This window comes from Ictidomys tridecemlineatus, chromosome 12, assembly GCF_052094955.1.
Source record: "Ictidomys tridecemlineatus isolate mIctTri1 chromosome 12, mIctTri1.hap1, whole genome shotgun sequence".
Classification (NCBI taxonomy): Eukaryota; Metazoa; Chordata; class Mammalia; order Rodentia; family Sciuridae; genus Ictidomys; species Ictidomys tridecemlineatus.
The window spans coordinates 63,913,903-63,938,475 of NC_135488.1; the positions used below are offsets into that span (position 1 = coordinate 63,913,903).

At 44.5% G+C, this 24,573-nt stretch overlaps 1 protein-coding gene across 2 annotated transcripts in view; it reads left to right on the forward strand.

Moving 5' to 3' along the window:
* Tgfa (transforming growth factor alpha) overlaps positions 1-24,573 on the forward strand; it is a 101,361-nt gene that overhangs the window by 31,018 nt on the left and 45,770 nt on the right. For both annotated transcript variants that reach the window (XM_040271227.2, XM_005322123.4), the window contains exon 2: positions 3,652-3,705. In XM_040271227.2, the coding sequence (XP_040127161.1) occupies positions 3,652-3,705 (54 nt within the window). The remainder of the gene's footprint in view (positions 1-3,651; positions 3,706-24,573) is intronic.

Below are 24,573 nucleotides of genomic sequence, written 5' to 3' on the forward strand. Positions count from 1 at the left end.
GATGTTCCTTCCTGGTCGAAGTCCCCATTGAAGAGGTGGTCACCAGGTGGCGGTTAATTGAGAGAGTGATGCATACCAAAGACATCATTTGGATCCTTGTTCAGAATTGCCAGTTCCATGCAGGAGCAAGGAGCTGGAGCAGGGGCATCCTGCTGGGAGAACAGGGGTGTCCATCATCTCTCAACAGCCCTTCCCACTGGCCCCTCTGTGGATGCGTTCCAGGGTGGCTCCACTTCTGTGAACTCCAGAAGAACAGGCGGTCTCTCTCATTCCATTGTTTCTGTTGGGAACTCTTGTCTGAGTTCCAGACAGCTGGATTACAGCATTGCTACCCTTGTCCCCAAGATCCAGCCTGGCTTCTGACTCTGCCTTGGGGGCTGGGGATCTGGCTTTCATGAGACTTTTGTGTTTTTTTTTTTTTTTTTCCGTTATGTGTGGTTTTCCCCTCAACACCACCCCCTACTTTTCTTATTCTTTTTTGAAGTCCACAATCTTGGGATTTCCCACTTTGGAGCTATTTAGACAGAAATAGGATGCTGACAGGAGCCACCAATAAAGGATTCCTGTCCTAGAGGAAAGCTGGCTGGGTGGCCCTCAGTTCCTATCCTGAGGGCTGGTGGCCAGCAGTATTGAAACTCGGGCAGGAGGAATCTGGGGCTGTGGCCACAGAGCCTGCATCGGGGCTGTGTGTCCCCCAGCCATTGCGGGCAGCAGCTGGCCGTGTGGCTGGGCTCTGCCTGCCCTTCCTTTTGTATCTCTTGAGTCTTGGAGCCTGCTGAGGCCCTGGTTTTCTAGGCCTTCACACGGTCTGGTTTTCCAACCAGAGCCATGTAACCAGAGCTCTGGACGCCTGGGCTTAAGCAGATTGGACAGTCCCTCTGCCGTCCTTGCCTATGGGAGGAAGTTGGAGGGAGTGGGGAAATCCTAAGAGGTAATGGTTATGGCTCCCAGAAGAGAATGACCAACCTTCACCCCCTGGGCCTGCTGAGTCTGTCCTTTGAGACGGAGCTCCGTTACTGTTTCATGACAGGCCTGGGCACAGCAGTTGGACAGACTTGAGTCTGAACTTGGCCCCTGGAGCTTGTGTAAATGTCTTCGCCTTGCCAAGCCTCAGTTTTCTCATCTGCACAGATGGGTATTCCCACCAGCTGTGGGGGAGGCTGAGAACTGCTAGTGTCGTGGGTTATTATGAGGACAAAGTGACATAATGCAAAACTCTATAGTGTGCTGGGCCCGGAGCCCAATGAGTGCCCCTGCCTGACCCGAGAAGAGAGGCCTGTCCCCTTTCTTCCTGGTCCAAGACCACCTTAATGAGCTCACCATGAAGTGAAAAGAAGGCAGAGGCCTTACCTCACCCCCTGTCCTGGGGCCTCCACTGAAGCTGTGCTTGGACAGAATGGCCCAGCCAGGGGAAGATGTTTTCCCTGGGAACGTGAGTGTTTAGAAAGGAACTATTCTTCTCGTATTGCTCAAATTATGAATAAAAACCTCAGTGCCTTTCATCTGTGGGACATGGTGGTTTTGCAAACTTTAATTAATTCCCCAAACACCTTGGTGAGTCTGGCAGCTGATCACCGCTTACAGGTGAGGAGCTGAAAGAGGGGAAGCCGCTTGCCCCCAGGCTGAGGGAACGGCTGCACACCCTCTTCCTGGAGAGTTGGTGTTTGTGTTCCAGAGGCTGACGTGGAGCCCAGGAACTGGGCTGTGTTTACCTTGACTGACAGGGTACGGGGCAGGGAAGGAGGCGTGAAGATCATTCATTAGTTCAGGGACAGTTCATGATAGACCAGTCACGTTCCCCGCTGGAGAGGCATCTGAGGCATCTCCTGAGTCGTTCCTTGGTATGATGAGGGGTCCCTGGCTGACTGGAGCCCAGAGTGGTTTCTGGCAATGCTGACCTCTACAGCTCTTCCTGGCTGCAGCCAACGTACCTTGCTGAAGCACCTGATGTGTGCAGTCCAGATTTACCCTTTGAAATATGTCAGGGGAATCCTAACAGGCTAAGTAACAAAGTGAGCATCTGTGGGGCCACAAGAAAGAATTGCACGGAGATGTGTGAGATTTTACTCATTTTTGCCTCCTCATGCCCTTGCCCCACCCTAAGCTTGGCCCAAATATTTGGTGCAAGACTCTGTAGCCATATTTGGGAAGGGTACGCCAGACCTGGGCACTAAAAGCAGTTGGAAGCACTCATATGAGAGTAGGTGCTCTCTCTGTTTCAGGTGTGTTTTCCTCTGAGAGTTAGGACTCCTGTGTCCATACCCTAAGTGAAGAGAGGCAAGGAATTCCCATAGCCAGCCTGGTGAGGGTTATAAGGGTCCTGTGCTGTGGGACAGGACATTTCTTTGTTGTTATTGTTTTGTTTGTTTTCTGTGCTGACTTGCTGCATCTACCTTGGACTAACCTGTGTGGCCCAGTCCCTCTGCGTGGTCATGGGGATGACTTTCTGCATTTCAGTTTGGGGAAGCTAATTCGTGCTAATTGCAGAACTCAGAAAAATTTCCTTCTTCATTGGACTTTTGCTGCTCTGTTTCCAGAAACCTCTGATGTATAACTTGAGGGTATATAAGGTCATTTGTGGCCAGGAGTGACTTTGCAGGTCACAGAGAGCCCCACACTCATAGTGACCCTGAGCTGGAGGTTTAATGCTCTGCAGCTGCAGTCTTGACATTCTCCTGACTTGATCTTAGGATCTGTGTCTTTTAAGGGAAGCCCAACAGGATGATGAGCTGCACCACAGGCTGACGGCACTGGTTGCTGTGGTCCTGTTTACCGCCATCTCCCACCCCCACTGGATGGGTCATTGCCCCAGCTATGCTCTGCGCCTGGTGGGACCTGGGTACAGAAAATGTTGGGGTCAGGTATGGTGGAGCATGGTGGCAGGTGTCACCATCCCCAGCTGGCAGCTGCATAGCCTGTTCAGTGGGCAATCAGAGAGGAACAAACTTCTGCCCTTCCCTGATCCAGGCACCTGGTGCATCCTGGCATGGAGGGTGTACTACCCTTGGGGGTCACCCATCCACCTTGTCCCTGGGAAGAACAGACCCCTGACTGGACTTCCCTACCCTAATTGGATTGTACCACATTGGCCCAGCGGCTGTCTGCAGAGAGAACCCAACAACTTGTAGGTCCCTGGCTCACTTGCTAGTAGGGTCCCTGTGTACCTGGGGTGGGCTGCAGGCCCCCTGCAGGTGCTCTCATGACATACAATGACATACGTAGCCGCCAACAACAACAAGCCATGACACACATAATGGAGTGAACATACTTAATGTCACTGCAGTGTACATTGAACAGTGGTTAAAATGGCTCATGTGTTATGCAGACTTTCCCACTACAGAAATGTACTTATAAGGTGCTTTTTTTTAAAAAAAAGGAAAGTCCACCGGGACAGGTGGAGAGAGGTGGCAGGAAGGAAAACATTGATTTGCTACTTACGGTGCCTGTCCTGGGTGCTTTGTTCCTCCTTTTGGAACAAGGGGTCTCATGTTCTCACTATGCACTGAGTCCCACGAATGAGGTAGCCAGGCCTGTCTGATGACCCCTTTGGAAATCTCCCAAGGCTTGGCCTTTTAAGGGGCCCGCCCTCCAGTCCTCTGAGGAAGCTCTGAGCTGAGTAGACACTTACCTGTCTCCGCTTCCCCCCCACAGGTATCGTGTTGGCTGTGTGCCAAGCCCTGGAGAACAGCACGTCCCCCCTGAGCGGTGAGTACAGCCTCCCCAGGATGCAGACAGGGTGTGGCGGGTGGAGCGTGGCCACCGTGGGCCTGTGTCCTCACCAGAGGAGCTCCCTTCCTGGACTCCTGCCCGTGCGCACCTGCCTGTCCCCTTTCTGTGTCCTCTCTCGTCCTCATCTCAGGCAGAGGGACGCTCACAGGACAGTCATCACTGCAGGCTGCAGGGGTCTCTCTCCCCCCGCTGCAGGCAGGTGTGCTGGGAAGAGGGCTCGGGGCCCGGGAGCTCAGGACCAGCTCTCGCCCCCCTCACATTCCCAAGCCCCTGTGCCCTTCTTCTTACTGTTCTGTGCTGAGTAGTTTTCTGGTTTGTGTTTTGAAATGTGTAGTCATCATTTCATTTTTAAAGAATCTTAGATCAGCACTTTGGAAAGCACGGGAAGTGTAGGAGGCAAACCCCTCGCGTTCTGAGGCATATTTGTGCCTTGCTGTGGTCCTTTGTGCCTGTGTGTTCATGGGTTGATGAGTCCCAGTGATTTTGATCCCTGTTTTATAAACTCAAGGGTTGGGGTTAGATGTTTTTCCATGTTGTGGGAAAGTCCTGAAATCAGTCCTTTTAAACTGTTCCAATGTTCCACTAAAATGGGCCTGTGGGGTTTCACGGAGCATCCCCATGGATATTGATGGGGTTTCCAGTGTCTTAAATTATGATGCTACACCTCTTCCCACCTAGAAGCTTTTTCTTCTTTTGGATTCTTTCTGAGGCTCTGTCTCAGAAATAAGAGTACATGCATTTATGACTCTTGGTATTAAGTGCCAAATGGCTTTCCACGTGAACTGTGCTGATTTTTACCAGCAGTACACGCGTGTTCCAGCCTCACCGTTCCCTTGTTAACGGGGTACATTTCCCTGACTACTTCCCCATGCTACTGCAGTGTCCCTCTAGTAATTTCAGGGGCCCCCAGTGGGAGGTGATGTTTCTTAGGTATTTATAAATTCTCTCACCACCTGCACAGCGTCTCTGGTAACTTGCTCTTCACCTCCTCTAGACCTTTCCATCCAAACCCATTGGAGGTGATACTGCCAACCCCATAGTCCCCTTTTGGCACTGCTATCTTTGATGCATTGGAACCCTTGGGGTACTCACACCACTCAGTGACTCATGCTGAACTAGAAGGAAAGAGCTCTCCTGTGTAGTGCTTTATTCAAGATGGAGAAGGAGAAGGAGGTGAATGTGTCCATCCCAAAACCGTGCTTCTGGACTCCAGGGTCTGCCAGAGTTTCCATGAAGCATTTCTTTGACTTTTAATTACCTCCCTCACCACAAAGGTTTCTAATGGGAACATATGGGGGAAAGAGATGATGGCTTAGTGATTCCACTGCAGGTTCTCGGAATTGCCTCATCCCTCATCCTGGGATACATTTACTCCAAGAGCATCAGCCCCTCCTACAGATAGACCTCTGGTCACCTGACTAAACACTAGAAAGTACTGATATCACTTACATTTGATAGAACCTCACACTAAGCCACCTAGGGGCTACTATCAGTTCTGATCTTGCCACTTATTTCAAGGCTTCTGGATGGCCTGAGATGCTTCCTGTGTTTTCCATGCCCTTCCTGAACCCTTCTTGACCTTGAAGGGTTGAAGTGAGGCATAAAGACCTTGAGGTTGGGCCAGATGGGTTGGATGGAGGCCTGTGCCCTGGGTCTCCATCCCTCATTCCCCAGCTCTCTCTGCAACACCTCCTGGTCCTCATTGTAGGACCTCATAGGCCAAGAGCCAGGTTCTAAGTTATTTTCAGGTAACAACAGAATGATGGTAAATGCTGATGTTGCCATCCATGGGGAAGGGTACGCTCTGGGTTGTTATCCATTCTTCAAGTCTCCGTCCATTCATCCAGACAAGAAGAGCCTGAGGAATGTCATCTTTGAGCCTGTTCCTTCTACCTGGGCTCTTTGGGCTTTCCTAGGTCTTTCTGGAGACACCTGATACATTGATTCAGAAAACGACTATCCTCACCAGAATAGTGGCCAACCTCTCTGTTCCACCTTTATTTTCTGGATTTCCTCCCATGAGAATGACTCTGAGGTTTGTTCTTCCTCACTGCGATATCAGAAAACACCAGCCAAGCTGGTCACGGCTGCACGTGACTATGTGATAGACTGAGTGCCACTCTTGAGTCCTGAGGTGGCAGGTGAGGGCAGAAGCAGGATGCATTCAACATTCAGAGAACCCTGAGCCCCAGAGCTGGCCCCTGTGCACAGGGGAGGGGCTGCCTGTCTGGCTTCTCGGTCACTGTCTGTTGGATGGGGCACTTAGCCCCAGGACTGGCACCCCCAGTGTCTTAGAGATCAGTGACATGGCTCTGTCCACTTCTACTTTCTGCCTGGTACCATGGAACCCAGCCATGAGTCGGGAGGGGGCTGGACCAAGAGACAAATCTAAATAGGGATGACTACATCATTGTCAGCCCTGGAAAGGCAGGGTTTGGTAGCTAAATGGGAATTGTTTGCTTTACTTTCTCTTTCTTTGGGCCTGATGGATCTTACTACTCCATCCCACCCCTTCCCACTCCACTCTGACCTCACAAGACAAGGCTGAAATCCTGTGTGGGTAAAGCCCAAACTGGGGACCAACACCCACCAGCCACATTTACAACTACCTGGCACTGGAGTGACCGTGTGTGTGTGTGTGTGTGTGTGTGTGTGTGTGTGTGTGTGTGTGTGTGTGTACATGCATGTGTGTTTAACTCTTGGCTAATTTAAGAAGTGAAGCTGTTAGCATTGTATTGTAGACGTCTTCCTCCTCAGAAGAAGACAAGTAGTAGTGAAATCTATCACCATATATGATCACCACCCTTCCACAACTAGCACCCCTCTGCCATTTTTCTTTTATCTACCTACCTCTGTTTGTTTTTCCCTTTGGAAATTTGGGTATTTTAAAGCAAAGTCCATTCCACTTGTGAACACCTCAATATGTGTCTTGACAGATAAGGACTTTTAAGCACAAAACTGTAGTTTCATTACCATGCCAACAGAAGCAACACTGATTCCTTTCATCAGATCCTTAACATGGAGGATAGAGGAGACTGTACTTAGTTTTGTGCTTTTTGACTTTTCATCTGCATTTTCTTTGCATCTGTGGATTTGGGTGTCCACAGGGTCAGGGGATGTCTTTCCACTCTGTGGACTAGAGTGAGAAGCCATATGGATGTAAGATAGAGTCTGATACGTTCTTGACTGACAGCGCTGGAGCCAGAGGGCCATAGGAGTACTCAGGGGGAGGCCTAGCCATTAGGGGAGCGTGGTAGAGAGAAAATTGCAAGCTCCGTGTGCCAGTCAAGGTTGGTAATGGGGCTCTGAGAAACAGGGACTGATCTCACGTATCTTTCTTCTGCCGTTTTAGGGAGGAAAAAAAAAATCCATGACGTTTTTATTTGACAGTTGCCCTTGGTCTTTCTCTGTGAGATTTCCTTTCTTCCTGCCTCTTGGGTTCCCAAATATAGAGGGGAAATGATACCAGAGGCATAAAGAACTGGATCATCATCAGCATGTTCTTCTCAGACATTTGCTTTTGTTGGGACAGTGGAAGGCAATTAGGTTGGAGGCCCAGAACTTGGTGTTTGGGCCCACATGGTTCCAGACTTTTTAGGTCCCTGACCAAGTCATTCTTCATCAGGTGGCTGTTTGGATTTGTTTCCTCAACTGTTGGATGTAGGATTGGCTTTTAAGATTCTCCACCTGACACTGATGGATTGGTAGAGAGGACTTGGAGAGCTGGGTTGGGAGGGATTATAAGGCTGTCTTCAGGTTTTCAGGAAGTCCTGAGGTGATCAGTTGATGGTACCCACTGAGGACTCAGAGAACTAGTAATGTGACCACCACATACAGTTGGCCCTCTGTGTCCTGAGGTTCCACATCATCAACCAACCACAGATCAAAAATATCTGGGAAAAAATTACATCCCTACTGAACATGTACAAGCTTTTTGAATGTTGCTACTCCCTAAACTATTAATAGAGTGTAACAACTATTTACATAGCATTAACATAATAGGAAGCATGATAAGCAATCGAGGGATGATTTTTAAAGTCTACAGGAGACATGCATAGATTATACGCAAATCCTATGCCACTCTATATAAGGGACTTGAGCATCTGTGGATTTGGGTGTCCGCAGGGTCAGGGGATGTGCTAGAACCCATCCTTTGGGGATATCAAGTAGTGACTATTTGATTCTCTTGGAACCGGACGCTGCTGTACGTTCACATTTTAACCCTCTAAGGGCTGGAATCATGAGCAAAGAAGCAGGCTGTCTCCAGGCGCCAACTCCACAGGTGATCCAAGAGCAGGGGAACTTACAACAAGAGCATCTTTACGACACGAGCAGCTTGGCTGACCACTTAGATGTGATTTAGAAAATACTTGCTGTGGGAGTTAAATCAATAGTCTGGGGTCTGGGACAGAACATTTTTATCTGGTTGGTTGTCAACTTGCAGAGCATAGAAAGAAACATGAGCTGGAGGCAGCCAAGGGTGGCAGCACCCACAGCTCAGAACACCTGTCACGCCCTCCCCAGGAAGGAGTTACGACCTATCATCTTCAAAAGGTGCTTTTTAATGCCCCTTAAAAGGGACAGAATGCACCCTGGTTAAGAAGTTGCTGGGTAGCTGCTTGCTTAACCCTCAGAAATGTTGTCTGGTTCCCAAGCCACCCATCTGGTTTTCATATTTTCATGAGACTCCCTCTGGTGACCGAGGGGGTGTGGTGAGGGCCCTGCTCAGGGCGCTCAGGAGCCAGGCTGCAAGCTTCCCACTGCCATCTGCCTGGCAAGATCTGCTTACATACTCGAGGCGACTTTTGCCCTTTCCTCTAGCCTGTGTCTAATGACGTCCATCTGGAACCGGGGCATGTTTGAGGGCTTGCCTAATTTAGTGTCTGGGAGGCTTTTCAGAGATGATGATAGAACATGGAAAATTCAGTGGGGTTATTCAGGGAGAATGTCACCACCATCAGCTCAGGTCGGAGGGATGGTGGTCAGATCTTGGCGGGACCCAGGGCTTAAATGTCAAGATGGTGAGTTTGCTCTGGGGGTGCTTCGAGGGAGGGTAAATTAACTTATAGGGAAAAGTCATTAAAGGCCTCACCTGTTTGGAAAACAGGTAGAACGTGGGTCAGCCAGCAAGCCAAGGATCTGCTTATTGCTCATCTCATCTAACAAAAGCTTTTCAGAACTGCAAACTGCTTCCCCGTTCCATTGTCTAGAGTTTTCTCACGTGGAGCTGAAGTCATTCTAAAATTAGAAGGCTCACGTGTTAGACCCAGGTATATGGTTCACCTGTTCCAAATATGTATCTGTAACACAAGAGACTCGGTATATTTTGGGGTAAGCCACGCACACCTGTGTGCTTGCTTTAGCTACTGCTCAGAAGGAGAGCAGGGTAGAACGAGAGGCTTCTTTGCCTGTCCAGCGTGTATTCTTGTCACTGACGACGTTTTGCAAAAGAAATTCAGCTGGGTTAGTTGCTTTTTGAGCAAAGGCTGCTCAGGGTGGTAGGCAGAACACAGAATACGGAAAGAGAAGAGTTGTAATTCTGACTCACTGACTGAGAGACCTAAATAGAGCCCTTAAGTCTTCCTGAAACTCAATTCCTCATCCATAAAATGAAGGAATAGCATTAAGTCTGTGCCTTTCCAAACTGTGTGCTACAAAATCACTTCTCTGGGGGCACAACCAACATTTTTTTTAAAATCAATTGAATTGTTGAGAATAGAGTTAATATTCAGAGTGGAATGAGCATTGAAGGAGGGGCGGTACTGTTTCATGATACCTTCGCTTTAGTTATTAATAGATCCACATATCACAGTCAGCCTTTGGCATCACTTTACTTGCATGAATTGCACCTGTATTCCATCCTCTATAATTTTCAGATTTGATATCTTTCTAAGAACTTAGACACTTGCAAAGTAAATGCCATAAATCTTTCTAGCCCAGTACATTTCTCCTCCCCCACACCCCCGCGGTCTTTTATGGTTGTCTCATCCACCCCTAAATTTTTAAAATATTTTTTTTAGTTGTAGGTGGACACAATATCTTTAATTATTTACTTATTTATTTTTAATGTGGTGCTGAGGCTCGAACCTCACGCATGCGAGGGAAGTGCTCTACCACTAAGTCACAACTCCAGCCTACCACCCCTAATTTCACGGAAGTTCTTTTAATGTATTCCCCTTCACTAAGTCTTTCCAAAACACTCAACTTATAGAAACAACAGCTCTTTCCTTACGCACAGATACATCAATCATTTATGAAATATATAATTATGCAAATACAATAATGAGTACCACTGACATAAACAGGTTTGAGAACAAACACGAATGACCTCTTGGAACATATACAGCCTATCTAGTAGGAACAGAAATAGACTGATCAACCAGAGTAGCCAACTCATTGAGTTTTCATATGCTAAGGTCATTGATTTAGATTGTGTAACAAAAGAATTGTGAGTATGGGACAAAGTAAATCCAGGGCTTGGTGTAAGTAGGGCCCAGTTAAGGAAGCATCTACCGTCTTTGAAAGAAGCCATGCAAGTGACAAGACTTGTGGAATTTTTAAAGTCTAGGCCTATTGAAGCCTTACTGGTTTTCTATCTTTTAGTCTTCAACATTTATTTAGTGTACATTTATTAAGTACTGCCTCAGAGCCAGGTGCAGTGGTGCATGCCTTTAATCGAAGCTACTTGAGGCTAAGGCAGGATTGCAAATTCAAGGTCAGCCTGGGCCACTGTTTCGAAACAAAAAGGATGAGGGGGATGTAGATTAGTGGTAGAGCACCCCTGGATTCAGTCTCCAGTGCCATGGTGGGGATTGAGGGGAGTACTGCCTCAGACCAGAATTAAACTTGAGTTACCAGGGCAGGCAGGTAATGCTGTTGATTTTGACATCTCAAAGACAACTCATAAACACAAAGCTATGCTCTACCGTGATGGATTTTTTTTTTTTAAAGAAGAGAACATTTGTGCCATATTCAGACTTACCATTTTTTAACGGAAGTTCAATGTTGCGTACTTATTCTCTTTATTGTATTTTCCTTGGTTTGGTGCCTGGATGGTTTTTGATCTGTCATTTTTTTTTCCAGGCTGTGGCTATTATCTGTTATCCATGTTGTAAGAACAGACCATGACCACATGGCCTGGGTGAAGGGGGCTGCCTCTGAAGTCCCTAGGCCAGACTGATCCTTTACATCATTTAGTCAGTCAAAAAACATTTAGTGAGCATTTACCATGTGCCAGGCCCTGCCCAGAAGAGAGACCCTGTTCTGAAAGACTTTATATTCTGCTATTTGATAGACTAAAATATATAATTCTGGACATTATATATTTTAGTCTATCAAATGGGCACATTTTTGAGAATGGCAATATTGAACACTAGTGTGAGTGATACGAGATGGCTATGTATATTGCTAAGAGGTATTGTTATTGACATAACCTTTCTGAAAAACAGTTTACCATTAATGGTGAACCTAATTACTTAATATTATTAAACAAGAGCTTTAACATTGTATGTGACCTATGACCTATGTTGCATTTTAGAGATATTAAAACAATTGTAAGAGATATAAGGTTATTATTTATTACAGTAGAAAGGAGTCAATTTAAGTGTCAGCAAGAGGCAAATAGTTATGGAATTGGTAGATGGGCTACTGGATACCTCTTTAAAATCATGTTGATAAAGAATATTTAATGATAGAGGCAGATGAACATGATATAAATATAGGAAAAGTACATAAAATTGATATAACTCAAACACAGGTGCAAAAATAAGGAGCAAACAAGATAGTGTTAACATTAATTATCTCTACTTAATCAGAATAACATTTAATGCACCAAACTATTGCATAACATGCTTTGCCCAGCCTACCCTAAATGTGCTCAGAGCACTTACAAAAGCCTACAGTTGGGTAAAATCACTGATCACATAAGGTCTGTATTAGAACAAAGGGCCAAATATCTCATGCAAGGTATTAAATACTGTACTGAAAGCAAAAACCAGGATGGTTTTTCATTTCCTTTATACTTCCCTGTTTTTCCACAGTGTCTTTTTTTTAAAAAAAAAAAAGGAAAGAAAGAAAAATAAGAGGTCTGTCATCCAGCTTGTGCTGAGTCCAGGCTGCCTGGTCCTTGGTGGCCATCACTGGTAGCTGTCAGTGAAGCTTACATCCATACTGCTGTTTCTGGGCACAGGGACCTGCCACACTGACCTTGCATGCGGGCCACCCTATTTCTTGTGGCTTTGTACCCAAGCCTGGCTCCCTAGCACCAGCAGCTGTCCTGGGGCCTTGCTGTTGGGTAAGGTTGGCCCCAGCAGCTGCCAACTTACCTTAGAGTTTTCAGGATACTCATTTAAATTCTTCTTCAGCAGCCCTGTGCCTCCTAAATCTCGATCCACTTTGCAGAAATTTTAAATACATATGGGCCTCACCTTTTGAAGGGGGTTCAAGATATAATGCTTCAACTTTATGATGATGTAGAAGCACACCTATAGGCCATCCTAGTTTTTGCTTTTAGTACAGTATTTAATACCTTGCATAAGATATTTGGCCCTTTATTCTAAAGCAGACTTTATGATCAATGACTTTACCCCACCCTAGGCTATTGTAAGTGCTCTGAGCACATTTGGGGTAAGCTGGGCAAAACATATTGTGCGACAGTTTGATGCATTAAATGCATTTTCAACTTAACGATATTCTCAGTTAATGATTTGTCAGGAGGTAGCCCAATAGTAAGTGCCAGGAGCCTCTGTACTTTGTTACCCTTATTTTAACAGAGGTGTTGGGCCTTCCTGGGCTCTCAGCCCCAAAGTCAGTATCTCACATGTGAAGATTCTGGAACCAGGTAGGTTCTACCTCTGCCACTCACAGGCTGTAAACCTTGGCCAGGCTCTTTAACCACTCTGTGCCTCAGCTTCCTTGTCTGTAAAAGGGGAATGATCATAGTTTCTACTTCCAGGGTTGTTGTGAAGATTAAGGACTTACTAGGTCGGAAACACCTTCACACCGCAGCTCCTCGAAGCATTGGTTGCTACTGCTCTTGTCCTCGTTATCAGTGACGCTTGTACCATGAGGCAAGACTGTGTCTTTGTGGGGCTCCTTATCTCTCGGTACTAAGGTGTTCAACAGGATGCATCAGGCATCCTGCTGGGTTAAAATGATTTAGGATTCCTGGGCCCCCTCAGCGTTCCACCTAGAAATCTGTGTTATCGTCCTCAACCACATCTCAATAGAGCTCTGTGGGAAGATGAGGCTGCGCTCCCAACACCTTCAGGTGACACGTCCCCCATCTTGGGGCTCTTGCTCCTCCTCAGCCAGATTCAGGGATGTGTCAAGACCTGCTTTCTAGTGTTCACCCAGGAGCTTAGGAGAGAGAAGTCAAAACTCTCAGAACTCGGGCCCTTGCCTCAAAGCATCCCCTTTCTCATGGCCCTCACTGGGATGGCACAGGGAACATAGTCTTTGGAAGAGGACATCAGTTTTGTTTTCTGGGAGCCTAAACCCAACCCCCGCCCCAGCTTCTGAGTTTGGGATAGGCCTGGAGCATCTGGCTCAGATGGGTGCTAATGAAGGGGCTCACATGTCCCCGTAGCAGCCTCTGCAATTGCTGGGTTTTACGTCCTGTCTTGGAACTCAGGGCCCAGTTCCCTTCTCAGAAGGTGGAATGGGAGGTGATTTCACATATTAGCCATTTCATCACCAGGCTACATTGACCACAGTGGTCCTTAGGGCCCACATTCTATCCACACATGAGTCCCATGCAGCCTGGGCCTCAGAAGCAGCATCTTTTCTTCCACTTAACAATTTGTAAGGAATCCCTTTTTTTGTTTGTTATTTTTTATTTAATTTTTAAATTCTAATTTGTTATCGATGACAGCAGAATGCATTACAATTCCTATTACACATATAGAGCACCGTTTTTCATATTTCTGGTTGGATGCAAAGTACACCAAGGAATCCCTTTGATGGGCCTTTCTCATCCTGAATTTTGGGGGACTTGGAACATGATGGACATCCTCACCCTTCTTGCAGGTAGGCCTAGGATGGTATTTTTGAGATCTCAGAAGTGGAAGTCATCAGGTTTTCTACAAATCTACCACAAATGCATCTTCCGGATGCTTTATGACAGCTGTGTCATGTCTCTATAGAATTTTGACCTTTTCTGTAAAATTCCATTTCTAGCACTCTTTCCAACTGATGGCCTATTAAAGCCAGCATGATGGAGGGCCCCAGGGTCCTGAATGCACACCTGACCAAATGGCAGCCAAATTGTAGTTGGCACGGTGGGCAGTTTTTCACTTGAACCCTGGTCAGTGCTTCTCAGCATTTTCAGAATCAAGACCCATTTTTAACACCAAGAATATGTGAAGTCCCACAAATAGTAGTTATGCCTTTAGTATTGTTGTATTAATTAATATACATTAATGGCCAAATCTGCTGTGAGAACTCAGTGACACTTTAAAATACATCTGTATTTCTGCCGGGTGTGGTATTGCATGCCTATAATCCTAGCAGCTCAGGAGGCTGAGGCAGGAGGATCTCAAGTTCAAAACCAGTCTCAGAACTTAGTGAGGCTCTAAGCAACTCAGCAAGACCCTGTCTCTAAATGAAATACAAAAAAGGGCTGGGGATGTGGCTGAGTGGTTAAGCGCCCCTGGGTTCAATCCTCACTACCAAAAACCAACAAAAAACTTGTATTTCATCAATTACAATATAATTTACATAATATGACTTAACACAGAGCATTCACTTTGTGCTGGGCACTGGTCTATATATACTGTTCCTATAGCAACTTGGAGAAGGTTCTATTATTAGCCCCATTTCGCCGTTGACAAAACTGAGGCACAGAGAAGTTACATGCACAAGATCACATAGTTAGAAAGTGACAAAGTAGCTCCACTCTGCCTAGGTAACTGCCTAGGTAACATTCAAGCCTAGGTAACTGGCTGCAGAGTTCTAAGCACTTCACCACTATCCTTAAAAAATACACACAGAGGGGCTGGGGTTGTGGCTCAGTGGTAGAGTGCTCACCTAGCATGCATGAGGCACAATGTGTATGTGTGTGTTTAATGACGTGTCCATGCACATGTGTATGTATATGCATGTGCACATGTGGGTGACCTGTGTGTGCCTGTGTGTTTATCTAAAGCTTTAATTTTGTCTTATCACAAAACTATGCACTGGTGCCATCCATTTCCCTGCAAATTCCATGATTTTGTCATTTTTTAGTGCTGCATAGTACTCCATTGTGTATAAATGCCACATTTTTTTTTATTCATTCATCTATTGAAGGGCATCTGGGTTGGTTCCACAGTTGAGCTATTGTGAATTGTGCTGCTATGAACATTGATGTGGCAGTATCCCTGTAGTACGCTCTTTTAAGGTCTTCAGGGAATAGTCCGAGAAGGGCAATAGCTGGGTCAAATGGTGGTTCCATTCCCAGATTTCCCAGGAATCTCCATATGGCTTTCCAAATTGGCTGCACCAATTTGCAGTCCCACCAGCAATGTACAAGACTACCCTTTTCCCCACATCCTCGCCAGCACTTGTTGTTTGACTTCATAATGGCTGCCAATCTTACTGGAGTGAGATGGTATCTTGGGATGGTTTTGATTTGCATTTCTCTGACTGCTAGAGATGGTGAGCATTTTTCCATGTACTTGTTGATTGATTATATGTCCTCCTCTGAGAAGTGTCTGTTCAGGTCCTTGGCCCATTTGTTGATTGGGTTATTTGTTATCTTATTGTTTAATTTTTTGAGTTCTTTGTATACTCTGGATATTAGGGCTCTATCTGAAGTGTGAGGAGTAAAAATTTGTTCCCAGGATGTAGGCTCCCTATTTACCTCTCTTATTGTTTCTCTTGCTGAGAAAAAACTTTTTAGTTTAAGTAAGTCCCATTTGTTGATTCTTGTTATTAACTCTTGTGCTGTGGGTGTCCTATTAAGGAATTTGGAGCCCGACCCCACAATATGTAGATCGGAGCCAACTTTTTCTTCTATCAGACGCAGAGTCTCTGACTTGATATCAAGCTCCTTGATCCATTTTGAGTTAACTTTTGTGCATGGCGAGAGAAGGGGATTCAGTTTCATTTTGTTGCATATGGATTTCCAGTTTTCCCAGCACCATTTGTTGAAGATGCTATCCTTCCTTCATTGCATGCTTTTAGCCCCTTTATCAAATATAGGATAGTTGTAACTTTGTGGATTAGTCTCTGTGTCCTCTATTCTGTACCATTGGTCCACCCGCCTATTTTGGTACCAGTACCATGCTGTTTTTGTTACTATTGCTCTGTAGTATAGTTTGAAATCTGGTATCACTATACCGCCTGATTCACACTTCCTGCTTAGAGCTGCTTTTGCTATTCTTATTTTTCCATATGAATTTCATGATTGCTTTATCTATTTCTACAAGAAATGCTGTTGGGATTTTGATTGGCATTGCTTTAAACCTATAGAGAACTTTTGGTAATATCGCCTTTTTGATGATGTTAGTTCTGCCTATCCATGAACAGGGTATATCTTTCCATCTTCTAAGATCTTCTTCTATTTCTCTCTTTAGGGTTCTGTAGTTTTCATTGTATAAATCTTTCACCTCTTTTGTTAGGTTGATTCCCAAGTATTTTATTTATTTTTTTTTGAGGATATTGTGAATGGGGTGTTTTCCCTCATTTCCGTTTCAGAAGTTTTGTCGCTGATATACAGAAATGCCTTTGATTTATGCATGTTGATTTTATATCCTGCCACTTTGCTGAATTCCTTTATTAGTTCTAGTAGTTTTTTGTAGACCCTTTTGGGTCTTCTAGGTATAGAATCATGTTATCCACAAATAGTGATAATTTAAGTTCTTCTTTTCCTATTTTTATGCCTTTAATTTCTTTCGTCTAATTGCTCTGGCCAGTATTTCGAGAACTATATTGAATAGAAGTGGTGAGAGAGGGCATCCCTGTCTTGTTCCAGATTTTAGAGGGAATGCCTTCAGTTTTTTTCCATTTAGAATGATGCTAGCCTGAGGCTTAGCATAGATAGCTTTTACAATGTTGAGGTAAGTTCCTGTTATCCCTAGTTTTTCTAATGTTTTGAACATAAAGGGATGCTGTACTTTGTCAAATGCTTTTTCTGCGTCTATCGAGATGATCATACGGTTCTTATCTTTAAGTCTATTGATGTGGCTAGCCAATCCCTAAAAAACAAATGCCAAATGTCTTCTTTGATATAATGAGAGCAACTAAGAACAGAGCAGGGAGGAAGAGCAGGAGGAAAAGATTAACATTAATCAGAGATGAGTGGTGGGAGGGAAAGGGAGAGAAAAGGGAAATTGCATGGAAATGGAAGGAGACCCTCATTGTTATACAAAATTACATAGGGGTCGTGAGGGGAATGGGGAAAAAAACAAGGAGAGAAATGAATTACAGCAGATTGGGTAGAGAGAGAAGATGGATGGAAGGGGAGGGGAGGTGGGATAGTAGAGGTTAGGAAAGGTAGCAGAATACAACAGTTACTAATAGGGCATTATATAAAAATGTGAATGTGTAACTGATGTGATTCTGCAATCTGTATTTGGGGTAAAAATGGGAGTTCATAACCCACTTGAATCTAATGTATGAAATATGATATGTCAAGAGCTTTGTAATGTTTTGAACAACCAATTAAAAAATAATTATAAAAAACCCCAAAACTATGCACTGTTCCTTTATGTGCTTGTTTCATTTAGTAAAGCCCGACTCAGTCGCTATGGTGGACTTTGACCTGAGGTATCAGATTCCTTTTCCTGTAGGTGGTTTTTGGACAGGTCTGGTCTCAGATAGGTTCTTCCTAACTGAATCTCCTTAGTGATGCATCTAAGAAGGCTGCATTGGGAGACTTAGAAACATGGAGTGTGAATATATAGAGATCATAGAACCTATAGAACTTATAGAATGTATAGAAGTCACAAAGTCTGGGGACAAAGACAGTCCTCCCCTCTTGAGCTTTACTGTGTGCAGTGTCCCCATCTGGCAGGTGTCTTAGGAGGACAGGCAGTGGAGGTGGTCTCTAAGTCAGGGTGTATGCTGCACCTCATTCCCACTTCTCATTAGCAGGTGGCAAATTACACCTTCATCATTTAACTTTGGTTTGATGGAAAGGGACTCATACAAAAACCACAAATATTTGAAGGCGCAGTGGTCAGTGTCTGGATCTAGGCAGCCTGGGTTCAAATCTTGGCGCCTCTTGACGCCCGTGGCCTCAGGCTACTTACTTACCCACTCTGCACCCTGGTTTCCCCATCTGTAAAGTGGAGAATTCAGAACCTACCTCATCAGGTTGTTCTGAGAATTAAATGAGATGTGTCAAGTGCTTAGCAGGGAATGAGGTATCTATTAAATCCTAGGTATTTGTTATATAAATCTTTAATTTTAGAAACAAAAAGTGAGAAAGCAATAACATCCATATAAAAGGTGGTATCTGAAAAAAGCAAAATGGCCCGAACCAATTGGCAAAGAGACCAGATTTGAATCTCAATTCATAAAGGATGTACCCTCGATGGGGTAAATCACACAATCCAACACTAAGGAGGAGCCCCTCGATGCCTGAAGACTAGACCAAAGTAGCCCCACATGGCCTCTTGGCAAGGGGTGTGTGGAGCCTACTATTCCAGTAGGTGCCCCAAACTGAGCTTTAGTTTTGGAATCACAGTTCCCTAAGGAGAGGAAACGTAGTCTGCCCAATTGGCGGCAGTCATGGGAGATGTGGGATGCTGTGTCCTACACTGAGCAACAAGATTCATGAAGAAAAAGAAAGATTGGAAAGAAGCCCAGGGAAGCTGTGTGGAAAGGCGAAAGGGCCAGAGAGGCGAACAGGGGACAGAGGGCCAGATAGGCAGGTGTCGCCTCCACGCAGGTGTTGGGCACATGTCACCCATGCAGAGAGGTGAAGGCTGCAGGACCACCTGGTCGAGCAGGTCACATTCTCAAGCCCTCTCCCTGGTGTGTGAAATGCATACAGGTCCCTCTCACTTGTGGGAGGGTTCAGGGAGATGTTGAGGATCACAGTGGGGACTATTTATAGCAATTTATGTGGGGAAAACTCATCCTCATTTCCCTTTCGATGCTAAGGCTATAAAACGTGAAGTGGGAAGACAAGATAGAAAGGTAGGAAGATGAGAAAATAATTAGATTGTTAAATGGAGAGTGTACCTAATTGAGGAACTAGAGCTACAGGGATTAAATTCTTAACCATCCAAGGGGACAAAATGGAAGAAAATGACATCTTTTCAAAAAAAAGAAAAAGCTCTTTGATATCTTAGGGAAAGAGGAGCTTATTATACTGAAGAGCTCTTTGGTCCAATTTAAATTGACCTCCCCACCTCTCTTTTAAGTATTTTTGTGACTAAATGTGAGGGCTTATTACAGAAGACTGTGCTGGGCTTTAGAGATGGACAAGGGACAGCTCTCACTCTCAGGATCTTTTAAGTGGCAGACATGAGGATTGGAATTGCAAAACATTACCTGAATTAAATGATTATTTCCAGAGTTAGGAGCAAATTGGTGTTAGGGGGGACTGGGTGCAGGCTGTCCTCGCCTGAGAAGTCAGAAAGCTCCCCTAGAGAAGCATTTTTTTTTAAAAAAATAGTACTTTTTAAATTGGTTTGTAAAAAAATTGTATGTTTATAGAGCAAGAAATTTTAATACATGCTTCCATGTGGAATGGCTAAATCAAGCTAAATGACATGCATTATCTCACATACTTAAGACCGTTCTCTCACATCCTGTACAAAAATGGACTCCAAATGAATGAAAAATCTAAATGTAAGATCTGAAACTAAAAAACAGGAGAAAAACTGTGGGCCATTGATCTGGGCAATTATTTTTATTTAGCTATGACCCCAAAAGCACAAAAGCAAAAGTAGACAGAGTTATATCAAACTAAACAGCTTCTGTAGAGCCGAAGAAACAGCTCACAGAGCAAAGAAACAACCTACAGAATGGAAAAAAAAAACATATTTCCAAACTGTACACCTACTAAGTCATTCTGTAGTAGAAATGCCCACAGCTCTCTGGCAGACGGAGAGCCCATTCAACTCAGAATATAGCCAAGGCAGCACCAGACACCCTGGGAGAAGAAGGCAGTAAGTAGAGCAGCCTTCTTCCTTACCAGTCACATTTCAAATTAAACCGATCAACCTTGGTTAAGTGTGTTGGTATTACAGGGCTATTCAGAGAGTTGCTCTTGTAAAGACTAGTACCAACTGATTAAGCCAAAGGAATTTTCCAAAGCTGCATTTTTGCCCTTATATTACACTGCACATTGAGTTACTTTTTGAAACTTGGCTTAAGTAGCAAAATTTTGAGTGATTCTATCCCCTAAACCAGGATATTGTTTGGGCAAAGGGCTTTGACATCTTTAATATTTGAAAATACGGTGTGTGTATGTGTGTGTGTTTTCAAAGGCTGACATAATTAAGAATCTGGCCCAGGAGGGATATTTAGTGAATGTTTTAATTCTAAGTGAAAGAGTTCCTGATGCTCAGGCTACTAGCATTTGTATCCTCCTTGCAAAGAAGAAGCCTCTAGAAGCCCCCAGAAGCTTGTCTTAGAACTGCACTGTTCAATATGGTAGCCATATGTGGCCATGGAACACTTGACATCTGGCTAATCCAAACTGAGATGTGTTGACAATATACAATATATACTGAATTTTAAAGATTTTCATCTTTTAAAAATGAGTATTTTATGAATAGATGTTTACATTAGTCATTTATTGAAATGACACTGTTTTGTGGGTAAAATAAAATGTTATTCAACTCAGTTTCACTGCAAAGATCGTAAGTCACAGGTCTGGGGATGGGGTCCAGGCATCAGTATGTTTTAAATCTCCCCAGGGAATTCTAGTAAGCAGTCAGAGTTGAAAGCCACAGGTGTTGAGGGAATGTATATGGATCCTGGAATCCTCTGATAGGGACTTGAGTCTTGATTTGTATAATCGTCCATAGCCATGAAGATTCAATGAATGTGAAAGGACCTATCAACTACGGTATTGAACAAATACAGCCTTTATGTCCTGGCAGTTGTGGACTTTTATACAGACTAGATCTGTGCAAGCTCATGTACAGGAAGGACCTCCTACTCCAACAAAGTCAGGGAAGGAAGGGCAGTGTCCTCCAAACCCTTGCACCTGCCCCTCTCTATCATCAGTAAGTGGATGGTCCATTCTCCCTCTCCTTCTCTCCATTAATCTTGGTGATAAAGAAGAGAAAGACAAGTGTCAGGGGGACCCTCTTGATTTTCCTCCCCCCCAGTCTGTTCCCAAACTTTTAACCTAAGGCTTGTATTCTGTCATCCTCTTTCCCAGGCCCTGTTCAATTTGAACTTGTGCCTTACACTTCTGCTCCCCCACAGCCCACTCAACTGATACCCCAGGACCACACCAGGAAAGGCAGCAAATGCCCTGGCCTGGGAGGAGCCCTGTTCATGTTTGACAGTGGCTTGATGAACTTAGGAAATCCATATGCTCAGGAAGTTTGTTCCCAGCACAAGAACCGAAGTGCTATGGTGAGGAAAGTCAAGTTCTGCAGCAATGAAGTCAGGTGGGCAGAAGGTGAGATCAGCTCACGGAAGCTTGCAGCACTCTCACCTGCTCTTAATGGTATTCAGTTTCCTGTGGATAATGAGATGTAATCAACTAATTTGCAAATAAACTCTTGGGGTGCTGCTACTCTGTAAAAGCTAGAAACTGTCCCCGAAGTCGGTTTTCTCTGGTTATAAAAATACCACATCAGCTTGCTTCCATTGGCAGAGTTTAAAATTAATGCTAGACTAAGCCGTTTTTAATTATACTTCTTTTCGTGTCTAATAACGTTCAAGGCAGAACAGTGCAAGAGTAGCTTACAGTAAATAAATGCAACATCATTTGGGGAAATACAGATTAGTGCATTTGATACAAATGACTTTAAAAACTGATGGAAAGAATTTGTCCACCTGGACAGCTGTCACATAGATCCCACAATGATTCTTTTTTTGAGGGAGGCAGGTAACCAGGGATTGAACTCAAGGGCACTCAACCACTGAGCCACATCCTCAGCCTTATTTTGTATTTTATTTAGAGACAGGGTGTCACTGAGTTGCTTAGCACTTTGCTTTTGCTGAGGCTGGCTTTGAACTCACAATCCTCCTGCCTCAGCTGCCCAAGCTTCTGGGATTACAGCCTTCACATGATTCTTGTTGGCCAGGCTGATGGGGCAAGGTTCTTGGCAGTGGAGGTTTTATCTCAGGTATCAGATTACAGGTCACTACAACCTTTCCAAAAGCTAGTGAGTGACCACTTTCCTCCTGGCCACTCACCTGAGCCTCCCTTCCTTAGTTAACTCTTAATCAGAAGTTGGCAGGTAGGAATGTATTGTGCCCAAAGGAAAAGATGCCCAAGGAGCTCAGCTTCTGTAGGCAGAGGCCCACAAGAGCAGCTTTTCCTAATCTCTGCGCCTCTCATATAAGCACAGTAGGTACTTTTCATTGTTCTGTGCACAGCATTAGATCTGGTATAAACAAGGGGATTGAAATTGAAGAGAAATGCTTCACAATCATAAAATGAGCCTCCTCCTAAAGTAAGATCTCTTTGTCACAAATGACATAGTTGAATGTATGTCAAACTTCTGAGTTAAATGGCAAACCCACAGCAGTATCTCTCACGTCGGTGTCAACTGAAAAAAACAACAACAAATAAAACCTCTGAGCCCCGCACCATGGTGCATGCCTGTAATCCCAGCAGCTCAGGAAGCTGATAAAGGAAGATCACAAATTCAAAGCCAGCCTCAGTAACTTAGCAAGGCCCTAAGCAACTTAGTGAGACTCTGTCTCTAAATAAGATATAAAAAAGGGCCAGGGATGTGGCTCAGTGGTAAAGCACTCCTGGGTTCATCCATGGTACCAAAAAACAAAGCAACTGCAATCGGAAAGTGCAGTAAAACCCAGGCTCTCTTGCCCTGAGAGCCCCTCCCAGGCAGCCCACCTCCTCTCCAGATGCACACCTCTTTTCTCTTTCTGTGCTCCAGCTCCCCTTTTCCCAGATGTGTCAGATCTTTTTCTAACCTCTAGGCTTTTGCGCTTGCTCTAGTTCCTGCCCAGAGTGCTCTTTCCCCAGTTTTCCCCACAGCTGACTTGCTTGTGTCTTTTGGGGCTCCGTTGTGCTTCTCCGTCTCAGAGAAGCCTTGTGTTAGTGGTCTCTTGCAGTAACTGTCCATCACACCTCTGGGCGCTTCCTTCATAGTCCTCAGTGCTGTAATGATTTCATTTATCTACTTATCATTTGCCTGCCTGCCCCATTAAAGTTCTTTGACTATAGCAACCTTGTCTGTTTTATCCCCAATGCCCAGCACAGTGTAGGGCACATAAAAGACATACGACATTTTGTTGAGTGTGTAAAGGAAAGCAGAAATACTAAGCTCCATACCAAGCCCTTTGCATTTTTTTTCCTTTTTTTATGTGCGGGGAATGGGGTACCAGGGATTGAACTTGACCACTGAGCCACATTTCCAGCCTTATTTTGTATTTTTTTTTTTTAATCTAGAGACAGGGTCTCACTGAGTTGCTTAGCACCTCACTTTTGCTGAGGCTGGCTTGGAATTTGCCTCAGCCTCAGCCTCCCAAGCCACTGGGATTACAGGTGTGCACCACCACACCCAGCTCCATTGCATCTTTATATGTTCTCTGTTGCATGGGGAAACTATAGCCCAAGAGGTTTCAGGTATTTGCCCAGGGACAGAATTAAAGTAACAAAGAGCCAAGATTTGACCTCAGCTAGGCAAAAGTTTGTGCCAGAATCAAGTCTGAGGTTATGTTTCCAGCTTAAGGTTTTGCCTTTTTTCTTTATCTTCATAGATATATTGTAGGAAGTATTTTGTTTTATTTTCCCATGGCTTAGAATTTTTTTGTCTATGGCCTTTGAAATAGGTGTTTTCTCACTGTCTTCTGCAAAGAACTTGGTGGTAACAAGGAAGTGTTCCAGTAGAAGCATATTTTGGAGAGAGGTGTAGAGCTCTAGTTGAGCGTGAGGATTATAGATTTACGGAAACACAATAAAAATAATTATGGCAGCACTTAGACGGCAGAGGGCAACCATGATGGTGTGGTCCCAGCACCTCCTTCCTCCAGGTACAAGAACTTCAAGGTCCACGCAAGTGCATGCAGCAGCAGTTTATCAGTACTGATGAGATCTGGGCAGCTGACTCTGCTTTCAGTAAACTCAAGTTGGAAAGGAGATAAATCACTGTTTTTACAAATTATTTACCAGAAATACACACACATCCCACCAGAACGCCTATTAGGAATGTTAAGAGAATACAGTAGGGTACAAGTAAGAAAATGGTCATTAGTTTCCCTATAAATCATCTATAACCAATGAAAAATATACTAGGTGTATGTGAGGAGTGGGGAATTATTACTCCATGGGTGTAAAATTTCAGTGATGCAAGATGAAAAATTCTAGTAATCTTCTATATAAAAAAAAGAAAGAAAAGAAAAAATACTGCACTGTATATTTAAAAACTTAAGAGCAATCCAGTTGCAGTGGTGCGTGCCTATAATCCCAGCAGCTCCGGAGACTGAAGCAAGAAGATTGAGAGTTCAAAGCCAGCCTTAGCAATGGCAAAGTACTAAGCAACTCAGTGAGACCCTGTGTCTAAATAAAATACAAAAATAGGGCTGGGGATGTGGCTCAGTGGTTGAGTGCCCCTGAGTTCAATCCCCGGTATCCCCACCCACAAAAAAATTAAGAGGGGAAAAAAATCCCCCAAATAGAACAATCATAATAACAGTAAAAAATATATAGAGAATATCAGCCTCAAATGGTTTTAAGATGTAAACTATATAGACGGCGTG